Source organism: Siniperca chuatsi, linkage group LG9 (genome assembly GCF_020085105.1).
Source record: "Siniperca chuatsi isolate FFG_IHB_CAS linkage group LG9, ASM2008510v1, whole genome shotgun sequence".
Classification (NCBI taxonomy): domain Eukaryota; kingdom Metazoa; phylum Chordata; class Actinopteri; order Centrarchiformes; family Sinipercidae; genus Siniperca; species Siniperca chuatsi.
The window spans coordinates 25,318,494-25,330,648 of record NC_058050.1 but is presented as its reverse complement, the minus strand read 5'-3'; the positions used below and the strand labels follow the sequence as shown (position 1 = coordinate 25,330,648).

The 12,155-nt window shown below is 40.2% G+C and overlaps 1 protein-coding gene across 2 annotated transcripts; it reads right to left on the bottom strand.

Moving 5' to 3' along the window:
* Positions 1-501: 501 nt before the first annotated feature.
* LOC122882152 (protein LYRIC-like) lies at positions 502-11,655 on the bottom strand. 2 transcript variants are annotated; one of them, XM_044209232.1, is made up of 14 exons: positions 10,998-11,655; positions 10,624-10,743; positions 9,835-9,916; positions 8,544-8,717; positions 8,085-8,135; positions 7,742-7,882; positions 6,696-6,770; positions 5,656-5,724; positions 5,398-5,543; positions 3,642-3,758; positions 3,273-3,380; positions 2,899-3,025; positions 1,680-1,681; positions 502-1,514 (listed from the first exon to the last, which is right to left on the bottom strand). In XM_044209232.1, exons 1-14 carry the CDS (start codon positions 11,325-11,327, stop codon positions 1,380-1,382), a joined length of 1,677 nt encoding a protein of 558 aa, XP_044065167.1. In that variant the 5' UTR covers positions 11,328-11,655; the 3' UTR covers positions 502-1,379. The 2 variants fall into 2 exon arrangements, with proteins under 2 accessions (XP_044065167.1, XP_044065169.1); XM_044209234.1 differs by lacking the exon at positions 1,680-1,681.
* Positions 11,656-12,155: the final 500 nt, after the last annotated feature.

Sequence of the window (12,155 nt, the reverse complement as noted above, 5' to 3'; positions counted from 1 at the left end):
AATCCTCTGTTGTGAAGCTGGATAAGGGCGCATTAGCAGGTCCTGCTGATGAGAACACCGGAGCGTGTGACAGAGCAGATAGGCTCAAATCTGATGATGTAACCCGTCATTTCCAGAAAGTTATAGAGAGGAAGCTTAAACACTCTCAATCTAGAAATTACTGGTTGTGTCTTTGAACAGCATCATGCAATTTTCTCCCTCTAAAGAAAACTTTAACTACTTCTTAGGACATTTTGCATCTCCCGCAGAATTCCCTTTCTTTCTTTCGTTCGTTCATTTTTCCAATTCTGTTGTAAGAGTATTTATTTTCCAAAGGTTAGCCTGCAGGCCCGAGGCTTCAACCTGACAGCTCATGAAAAGATGTCTGTTCTGATGGCTATAATAATTTGCCCATTGTTTCTTTGAGTGACAGCACAGAGGACCTTGTTCATTGTCATCCTTTCATTAAATCATTACACAGTAGTGGGTCCTAAAAAAAACTGCAATATAAAGAAGCCCAAATATAGAAAAACTGGCCTTTATTTAGTCTTTTTACATATGGCTTTAGCTTTTCTTTTATTACAAACAGGTTTTACAAAAGATTCTGAAGACTTTCAAATGAACCACAGGTGGAAAAATCATGAAGATGTTGATGATATTGCAATGGTACATCTACGATCAGAGGCTCCCACACGGCTCTGGCCACAAAGCAGTCACAGATAGTAAAAACAGCAAGGAAACAGTTGTCTCGAAACACCGCAGTACAACATCAGACAAGGGACAAAGTCAATTGAAATGCTGTAGTCACAGATAAGAATGCAAAAATACAGAGCAGACACGATTCCTTCTTCTGCACCTAACGGTGCTCATGTCTCATTTAGGTCACAAATGTTTACACCCTGTTGAACCAAAACCGTTGACGTGAAATAAACATTTGATCTGTCCACTCTTTTCGCCCAACAGCGCTCACTGTACCACCATGGCTCACAAATGTAAGAGCAAAATTAAAGACTGCAAAAGCAAAGGCCAGTTCAACATTATGGCCCAGTGTTGTGTGACCTGATGCATGTCGACCGTTTTCCTTCTCTGCACAGTAAACTCCAGTCGTTAGCCACCAGAACATCAAATTTCTAAAACATGATCAGTATTTTCTACATGTCTAATTACTACAATACAGCTCTCTCAATCAGTTATTCGATTCAGTGGAATTAGAAGACAGAATCAAGAGTATCAAATTCATACTTAAAAATCATTAACACCGCATTACATTAGATTGCACTGCATCTAGGTTCAGGTTTCAATGATCCATCAACTGACACTCGACATGTATAAGTTTTTCCATTTTCCAGATAGGTGTTAAGGTTTAAGTCCATCGTGAAGACCTTAGTTCAAAGTTCTTGTCACAAAAGGTGTTGCATAAACAGGATATGAAGTCTTTTGCATACAGAGGTCTGCCGAGTGGACTCTGTCTCATGTCTCTCTCCTCGCCTTCTTCTTCTTTGCCGGCTTGGGCGCTTGGCTCTCATCAGGTTTTTCTGTGGAAACACAAAAAGGGAGAGGGAGATTAGTCACGCAACTCTAGACATGTGATTCACATGATTTTATACATTTACAAGCTTTCACAAATGCTGAACAGGCTGTTTCAAGTCAAGAGGGTCACACATCCATTTGGTTCACTGCTGAGAACAGATTGAATTGACTTCTGTTCTTACCATTCAAAAAGGTGTTGATTTACCATGATGGCTCGCTGAGTGATGCTCAGAAAAGGATGATACAGGGACAACAAGGCCAAGAAATGTGCATGAAATGAGCACAGATTCCTGCTTTTACGAAAGTTTAATAAATCTGCCTGTGGTTCAGCTTAAATAAGAAACAATTAGCAACACTAACTCTTGATTCTTCGGGTTTAGATTTAATTTTGTAGGCAAGAGAAGTAGTGAGGTAAAGCGAGGTAAATGTACACCACCAGCTATATATTGGAGAAAGTTTTCAGTAGGATGGCCTATGTTACCAAATTCAAAGCAGAACATTTAGACAAGAGAGAAACCAATGGGCATTTAGGGATATCATGGCGATATGCACCATGACTGAAAAAAGGAAAGATCCACATTTTCTAAAAATGAACAGAAAAGTAATTTGAGAGTCTAATTTTTCTCTACAAGAAAGAGATTACTACTAAACCCATATAAACCCAGATGTCCCCAGACAATCAAATAATGTAAATGATATAAATCACATCTGATCAACTCTGTATATTAGAGACAAATGGTTTACAACCAAAGATTAAAAGCTAATTTCTTTACAAACAACACTCATGCTGGAGAATAAAGAGGATACTTGTTTTCTGGTAGAAAATTGACATGTGACACACAAACTATGTACAATAAGGACAGATAGTGTGAGAGTCATACTAGGAGCAAGAAAGAAAGCTGTTACAATGCCATAGCATTAAGTGGACCATTGACACAGAAACAGTGGTTGGACATTGTAAAAGATGGCTGATATGGAAAAACATTTTCATAATAATTCACAGTTCAATTAAAAAAAATGGGAGAAATAAAGTATAAAGCTCTGTATTTAGATATTTTAAGATGTACATGCCGTAAGTAATACCCACCACTGTTTTTCCTAATGTCTGTTATTGGATTTACCATATAGAAAGCTAAACAACTTTAACTGGGGAAGAAAAAAAAGGAAGCTGGTTGGGGGCTTGGAAGGGCATTTAAAAATGACAGACCTAACATCTGGCAATAATAATTCTCAAGCCTCAGTCAATTCCTCCACCTCCATAAATCACTAACCAACACAACCTGTCTGACTGAGATATCTAGCAACAAGATGGAGGGCCACCATTATAACATCTTACTAAATTTGAGGTAAACTGTTCATATATTTTAAGTAGTATACTTGAGGGCTTACTTTGTTGTGTTGGAGCAGAAAGGTTGTTCTGCTTGGCAGTGGGCTCTCCATAAGTTGGCTTCTGTGGCACTTGTGTGACAGGGGGTTTCTGGGATATGTTGTCCTTCACTGGTTGCTCCACTCTGGCCTATAAGAAAAGGGAAACATGGTTAGTCTTGATCACCTCAGCAAGGGAAGAATGAATGAAGCAGTTTAAATCCAAAACCAAAAAATTCTGCACATGGCAAATTTACGTTTACATGATTAATCTCAATGTAATTTGTATTCACACCCCTTGGACTTTTAAATGTTAAATATGACATAACAGGAACTGTTAATGGATCATGCAGAAAAACGCCTATTAGATGATCTGCTCGTGTGTCAGATATTAGCACCTCGACAGCAGCTGCTTTGACAGGCTGGACGGCAGCAGTATTCTCCTGAACAGGTGGCTGCTTCTTCACCGAGGCCGCAGGTGGCGCCTCCTTCTCTGGCTCCTCGCCCTTCACAGCACACAAGCCAAGTTTACATCAAACAGTGCAGCAAATTCAAAGTAAACTTTAGAAATGTCAAAGACTGTAATATGAATTAGCTCATCACGTGGGCCAAGAGAATAAACAAGCTTCCTGAATGTCAAACACACACACATCTACCAGAAAAATTAAAATCTTGGTTAATAGTAAAATTTTACTAAATACCAATTATTACTGTTGCTTAAGTCGCATCTATTTCTGCACTGTGTGTGTATTCTCACTAGCAGTTACCTGGCCAGCCGCTCCTCCCTCCTCAGCAGCCTTCTTCTTCTTCTTTTTCTTCTTTTTAGTTTTAGCTGCTCCGTCAGCGGCAGTCTCTCCCTTGTCCCTCTCATCTTCATCATCGTCCTGACAAACACACATGGACAAAACATAACACCGAAACAAAAGAGACAATGCTCAAAATAAATATAATACAGCAGCAAAACGGAGCAGCAAATATGGCACTGAAAGTCTGAACATTTCATCATTTTGAGGAACAACCCTTCATTCTGAAGTACAGAACCTCAGCTTCAAATGGGATGAAGGGAGACTTCAGTTTACTGTAAAGCCAGGGTGCATTTTTGTAATTCCTTACTTTGACGCCATGTGGTGGTTAACTCAAAAATGACAGTGACAGACAGCAATACACACTACTATACCTAGATTTAACTACTGTGTCATTTTTTGCCATCAAAAGGGTATTAAACATAATCTGAATACATCCACACAGTTTAATCTGACACAATTAATGAAGTGAGTGTATGTGCAAAATCACATATAAAAAATTATAAAGAAAAATAATTATAACTATAATAAAATATGATCATCAAAATGTTTAATATAATGACCTGTGTTCCACTGTTATGCATTACATGAACCAAAAGGACCGGTAAAGACTTGTTTCCTATAACTGCATCACCACTGCTGCTGAATTGTTGGTCTTAACTTAAAGGGGAACTCCACTGATTTTACACATAAAAGGTCTGTTTACAGGTCTGGAGGAGTACTACTGCGTGTGAAAAAAAGTTGTAAAAAGCCTTTCGTGGCTCCAGAGGGAGCTGCATGCAATCAGATAAATTGCCTCAAGTGATGTCACTTGAGTCAGGGGCAGAAGACTACGAGTTTGAAAATGAAAAAAATCTGGGGGTGTGGAGTTGGAAAAAAGTGAGCTTAAGGGACCTCTGTGGTAAAGTTCCATATTATTTTACCCTTTTAAAATCCTATTGTCTTTTAAAATGATCTTTCTGTATTGCCTTGTGTTTCTTTTATATCTTGTCGTAATGCCCTTTATGTCTTGTGCACAGCACGTTGAATTGCCTTGTTGTTGAAAGGTGCTATACAAATTAACTTACCTTGCCCTCTCCTCATCTCTGCTTGAGGCTACATTAGCAGCTACTAGCATAGCTCATCCGAATCTCCCAACTGTCAGCGGTTGAGTTGCATTGTGGGTAATGTAGGCACCAGATTTTGACAAGGAAGAAGATTGCATGGAATAAAAAAAAGGAGTTCTCTGGTCCTACTGCATCAATTTTGATACTTTCTTTAAAAACTGTCCCTCACTCCGACAAAGTTATAGGAGTGCAATGTTAAATCAGTGAGTGCAGGATCTTACTCTGGCACCATCTGGTGGTAGTACCAAGGACAGCATTGCCAGATGCCAATACATGCCACTATATTTACACTTTTGTTAATTATTGTAACAATTCAGTTGTGCTATTCATCATCATCATCATTCATGATATTAATTACAGCAGTGTTTCTCATGCTATGACCCGTGTGCGTGTACCATGGCTGTGCAGGGGTTGTAATATTCTTAAATAAAGAACGAAAGCATAACAAAGGCTGTGTGTGTATTCAGTCTATTATGTTGAGTCACTACTATGAGCAGGAGGGCCACAGTCGGGGCTGCCCTGGGTCCTGTACCCAGAGGAGTAGTAGGTTGTTATTTTTAAAACTTCCAGGTAACGCTCATATCACTTTTGGTCCCAAGCCTGGGCATACTTACAGCTGTTCCAATCAGCAGATTAACCTTGGCGGGCTCAGGGAGGGGCTGCTCCTGAGCGGGAGGGGGCTCAGGAGTGGGCTCTTCATAGTTGCCCCAGGCTTCAGAGGGGGCGTTCCAGTCAGAGCTGGGGTCAAGTGAACCACCATCTGAGAAACACAACAGACCATCAGAAAATAGAAGCGTAAAGGAGTATCATAACTATAACGGTACATCAAAGTTACATAGAGCAGTTAAAGAACACCATTATATTATCCTTACTGAGTCCAGACCACTCATCATCCACTTTGGGCTGATTGAGCCAGGTCAGGTCCCTCACAGGCTGGGGCTCTACAAAGACACAAGAACAATTATAGCTGCTGTGCAGCAGTGAGTCGGGGCCGGGCATTTTGAAGAGGAAGAAGAAGGAGGAAGACAAATGAAAAATACAGGAGGGTTCATCAGCAGAACTGTCCGGACCAAATTTTATTAAACCATTGAAGTCATATGTCTCTAATCCACACAGCACAATGCCTGAGTAGGTATAAGATGTTCATTCTGCATCACCCAGGTCTTTAAATCACAACCTTAGACACCAAGGGCAAGTCATGATCATGTTGAGCTACCTGCCAAGTGAGAAATCATAGATGGCTGCGCACTATGACTTAGGCAATCAGGGTTACATGTAAAGGCAGATTTCAAACTAGTGTTAAAAAATTCAGCTATCAAGACAAAATTCTGAGAATTTGTGTACTTCATCTAGACAACATAGAGATGTCTAATTTCTTTTTACAAAGACTGATATATCATAAGTAACAAACTGATGTTTAAAGGTGCTCTATTTCCATTGAATGCAATAGTTTACATGAGGATAGTATTCAAAATACTGTCAAATTCTACCATTACAGCAAAATGTTGTCCTTTGTTTTTATGACCATTGGAGATTTATTTAGCGAGAATTTGCAGTAGCTGTTTATAGTAAAACATTTTGAGGCACTTTGGGCTCAGTTTTTGATAGTTCAAAAATCTGGCTGGATCATTTGTGGAGGAAAGGTTTAAAACTTTAGATGGTTGCTGTAGTGCCACCATCAGGACTATCGGCCCACAATGCCAGATTTCCTCGTAGGAATAATAATAATAATAATAATATTTGTAATTATTATTATTAACAAATACAAGAGGCTCCGGGAACAGCGGCGCTGCTAGTTCCCTAATAACTCCACCTGCCATCCATGAGGGATGCTTTGCAAAACTATGCCATCTAGGGGTGTGAGACAGGTTTAACCTCCACTTGTCATATAATCAGTTTATTGATTACTTACCGGCACTCGGTCCAGTTAAAGACACCAGACTTCGCTCTGTTGTGGGCATCCCCCTCTCAATCTCAGTTGACGGCTCTGAAACACACACATTTCATTTGACATGATGCCAATCAATTCTGATTTGTTAGTCACTACTAAATTGTTTGCTTTACATGTTGAACTTGAGTAGACATTTCTGTAGCTCTCTGCTAACTCTATGCAAATTCTCACATTAAATTAAAACATTTTAAATGTCTAAATATTAACAACTAGGTTAATCCTAAAAAGAAAAAAAAAGAACTATTAAATATAAGAGACTCAAGTTTATGCTGACACATTTCATCCAACTTTCACATAATACTATTCAAGGAAAAAAAAGCAGTAACAGGCACAAAGCAGTCGAAACAGTTAGCAGTACTGCAGAGGTGGTGAGTCAATGTTCAGTCTCATCTGTAAATATTGGCTCAGTGTCACTAAGGGGCAGACTGACTAACAATGAAAGAAAGAATAGCTGAATAAATGAATGCCAGTGGTTTACTTTGATGATTTTTACTTTTATTTTACTTGGCTGAATTATTTACTGTAGATCAACAGAGTGGATGTGAATGAGAACAGAGGTGTGAAGTTAAATCATTCTGTATAAAGTCTAGGGCTGCAACTAACGATTATTTTTATGATTAATTTATCTTCTTGTCCAACCAACAGTCCAAACCCAGAAAATATTCAGTTGGTCACGTATGACAAGAAAAGCATCAAATTCTCACATTTCAGAACCTGGAACCAACAAATGCTTGATATTTTGACTTAAAAAATTACTAAAAGGGACTTTAATGTGGATCGGTCACCTCTGACGCTAAATGATCCAATTATTGAGGCTGACATGAGCATCAATACCCATCCAGCTTACCAGTCAGTGCATCACTACCAGTACCTCTGACACTACAGCTGATATAGAGGTTATCAGGCATTAACTGCTTCATGAAATGCCATAAAGCTTTGAAGCATTACGCTAACACATGTAGGGTTCAACAACCGAACATTAAGTAGTAGAGATAAAACATTTTTACCATCAATCTCCGCTCTCAACACTGAGGCCGTTTTTCTACTGGTTGCCCAGGGGCCCGTCTTCGGAGCAACGGTGTGAGCAGGAACCTTTACAGCCATGTCAGTCACACCAGCAGCCACTGCTGCCACCTCGCTGCTGTTAACTAATACCGAGAGAGAAACACTTGATACTCAGCCAGAATGAACACAGATCAGGTTGGCGACACATCTAACATAGGAGTTCCCAGTGAAGCATGTGAACTTTTGGTTGATTAAAGACTATGCATAGATGAGATATCAGTGCTTGGGGTGTCTTTCTGAACTGGTAATAAGTCAATGAGTGAAGCATTTTCTGCTGATAATTACCTTGAGATACAACAGCCTCAGCCTTCTCTGCCTTGACTTTTGTGGATTCTCCTGAAAAGAAATAATTAAAAAAGGTCAATATATGTCAAGTATTCTATCCATGAGAGCCTATTAGTGAAGAACAGCAGCGCTAATACACAAAAACAATTAAGGGAAAACTCACTCGAGACTCAATTCAATTCCCCTAAAGTCTCTATTTATAGTCTGTCCTGTCAACAAGAGACCAACCAAACGCAACAACAGCCTATACAGAACAACAGACAGAAATCTCTCTCTAGGTGCCATATTAGGCTGTTTATCCAAGATGGCCTGGAGGGTTTGTGCATTGTGTGAAAGTATACAAGTATACATTACGTATACAACACAACACTGTTGCAAACTCCTTCCGAATCTTCTTTTCTTTGCTTTCCAAAGAAGCAAATCACAACCTAAATGAAAATACATGGTTTTAAGAGCCACCTTTTTTTTTCTTCTGGCTGGCAGGTGCGGGGGCTGCAGAGGCCTTGGGGTGCTCTGGGGGAGTGCTCACGGGTGTATCCCCTCCTCCAGGACTGGCTGAGCCATCACTGGAACTCTTGTCCTTCTTGCGTTGCTCACGCTTCTCCTTGTTGCTGACCTTGGTCTCCCATGTGCCTGAAAAGTAACGTTGAGTGTAGTGTGGAACAATTTGCAAAATACTTCAAGGGTTCATTGTGGGATCAGTGAGGAAATATGGTATGGATTAGGCAGGATAAAAGAATAGATGCAGAGACTGTTCAAATACATGCTAAATATATTTTTCAGAAAAAGAAAAAAAAAGAGTGCTAACTGAATGCGACACAAGCAAGAGTCAGCGACAAAATCAGTTAAATTGCATTGTTTTCTATTTGAATGTCCTAACTGGCCACGAGCAACGCAGCACTGCACAGTGCGATGTGGCGCGCCGTTTTGAGCTGAACTTTTGTCGGACGCCGTGTTTCTATTTATTCCTGTCACTCGCGTTGAAAGCGCTGCAACATGGACCAGGAACAGTTGATTCATGAAGTTTAAATGAGGAGTTAATCTAAATAAGGTGGCAGCTGGCTGGAGGGAGATCGCCAGGGAGCTCGAAGTTTCTAGTAAGAGGATTTATTTTTGTGTGTTTTCTGTCAGGATGCTCAGCAGAGCTTGCAGTAAAGAAACCTCTAAATATCACAATATAAAATGTGTTTTCTGTTTAAAAAGTGGGCCTACAAACGTAACTAGTTAGCAAGTACTCACCCATCTTTTACTTGAGTGGTTAACCTCTCCAGTCTGATCTCGATTACACAGCTGAGGTACATGGTTTGTTTACATGACAACAGATGCGTATATTTAACAGATTCTGTGTTGACAGAGAGCGTCCGATGTTACGTGATGTGATGCAATAGTCGGACGCTCGCATTCAGTTAAGACACGGTGTGAGGCAGGTCCCATTCCACCACAATAAGTCAGGTATAAATCAAGTTGTTGTTTTTAAAACCACAGCCACATTTAAAATTTTTTTCTTCCCTCTCTTTTCTTTTTTTTTTTTCTTTTTTAAAAACAGCACAGAAGTGAGTCATTCCCTATGTGGTGCAATGGCCTGGTTACCAAAAATGGTGGCTTAATAAGAAACAAAAACAAATGAAAACAGGCCTCCTCAAATATGTGATACCATACCCAGACATCACTTTGACCAAAAAAACAAAAACAAAATAACAAAAATCATAATTTATGATGTGATAATATTAATTAATAAATAATATTTCACCTTCTTCTGGTTCTTTGCCATCTGCAGTCACTGTCTTGGTCTCCTTTACAGCCTGTTTGGCCTTCTTCTTGGACTTCTTTACCTGGAAGAAGAGAAATAGTGGGCATAAAGTACAAAAGAAATCTGTATCTGACATAAAAAGTCTCCTGGGATTGTGAGACTGGGTTTAAAGAAACAGAGTAAGGGCTACAGTGGAGATGCTAAGCAGCACATATGATTTCACCCCCAAGAATGCAACTGGGCAAGCGACCCCATGCTGACTGAACCATGGACAGTCAATCAAATCAGCATGCTCAAACCATGTCTATTTATAAGTGAAACTATATCCACTGTCCAAGACTCCCTAAATCTGTTACATGTCCTTTTTGTAAGCACTATTCTCTTACCGTATACACAGTTACATCTTCTGACTCCAGCGCCTTTAGGACCACAGTTTGTGTTATTTTGTAGCACCGAGAGGATAGAATTACATAAAAAGCTACACATTGTGCTGTCCTAAGCCAAGAGCCATCCTCCAGAATTTTGCTGCATCTGCAAGTTAAAAACTGTAACCTCACACTGGCAGCTGGTCTGGTTACACCATTGCAGGGTGACAGTCTTCTCAACTGATTTTCATTGAAGAGGCCACGAATAAATGATGATATGCCTTAAAAGCAATGGCAGCTAAGTGCAAACATTTATACAAACATAACCTAGGTACATCCATCACACTGGACAAATCAAATGTTCAGGTCACATCACTATGTTGTAGTGTGTGTGTTGTCATATGTCTTTGGTACAGCAAATTACCTCTGCAACCTTCTCAGCTTTGACTTCTGGTGGGGGCGGGTGGTGATGTGGCACTATCTCTTCCGACACTATGGCTTCTTCCTGTAGTTCAGCAACAGCTCTCCCATTTGACTGGGCTTTCTGGAAGGCACATGTGAAAAAAAATGTAAAAGGGCCATGACAATTTTCATATAATATATATACACACACCTTTCAAGCAAACAATATGTAACACCATCCAAAGCTAGTACAGCCAGGTCAACACTAGGCTGAAGCTAGCTAAGGTTTTAGCCATGACATGAGATTCAACTGTCACTGTGGTGTTAGCTTGACAGCTAACCTTGCTAACGGCACGGCTATCAAACTAGGAAAGGGTTTAAGTTTCATTTTCGTGCCTTTTCTGCCTTCTTCTTCTTTTTCTTCGGTTCCTCGGATTTGACTGGTTTACTGACACCTCGCTTAACTTCAATGCCGTCGTCCACAGGGCTTACAGCGGGTCGTTTCTTGAAGAGTGCCCGGCAGACTGAGGCCCACAGAGCGACCATAAGCACCAGGCCAGTACATGCCGCTAAGATGATCACCCATGGCGGAATAAGCTCAGGCTTCAGTCCCAAATCCACGCCGAGCTCGGCGCGCAGCAGCCCCAGGCCTTTCGACAACAGTTCATTCAGACGATTTGTAAACAGCTTGACCTGCTGAGAGGCCGCATCCTGCCACTGCTCCATTTGTATTGTTTTTCAAACAACAGACCGATTAGTCACGCTTTGCTTGCCGCTATTAGCTGCGCTAGCCTGCAGTCCTAGCTAAAAATAACGGAACGACTTCGACATGATGGAAGATAATAATTTCATCCCCTCTTCCGCCAGCAACATCGGCCTAGCCAGACAGACAGCTAGCTAAATCTTGTAAAGCCTGCGGTGACAAACTAAGTTAGCTAAATAGCCAGCATGCTAGCTCATATCATCGTAAGATAATACGCCACCGCTAGCTGACCACCCCAATGCATCCACTGTGACCGCGAGTAAAGCAGGTTCACCTCATATGGCTCCGTTTTGCCTGGAGAAGCGTTGCCTTCACTGTCGCTTGTAAACTGGCCTTTACAGGATGTAACTCGCAAGCCTGTATTGTAGCAAATTACTGTTATACAGTAATTTGTATAAATATTGCTTTATACTGTTATTTGACAAATTTGTTATCATATTTGCCATCAGTTGTTGACAAGGTGCCTTAGCCCCATAAATGACACCTCCATGTTTCTGTTGTCATTTAATTTGACTTTCCCTAGCCTAACCAGATCCGAAAGTCCTTTTTTCAGAAAATCATGAAGGCAACACAAACATCTCCAATGAAATGTGCGGGGGCTACGATTTCTCCTATGCTGATTGGCCAAAACCCTAAAAAAAAAAAAAAAAAAAAATCTTCCAGTCCTACTTCAAAAACCAGTGTTTTTGGTGTACTTTGTCAAATTCTGTCAAACAGTATTACATTTACTCTATATCCACATTTCCAGCCATACAAATATTATTTTGTAAAACTTTACTTTGTAAGACTTT

Excerpts from the sequence above, each read along its gene's own strand:
- LOC122882152 (XM_044209232.1), bottom strand. The coding sequence starts at position 11,327 with ATGGAGCAGTGGCAGGATGCGGCCTCTCAGCAGGTCAAGCTGTTTACA. Across the intron at positions 9,917-10,623 it reads AAGCTGAGAAGGTTGCAGAG|GTAAAGAAGTCCAAGAAGAA; the intron begins GTAATTTGCTGT and ends CTCTTCTTCCAG. Across the intron at positions 7,883-8,084 it reads TGAGGCTGTTGTATCTCAAG|TTAACAGCAGCGAGGTGGCA; the intron begins GTAATTATCAGC and ends TCTCGGTATTAG.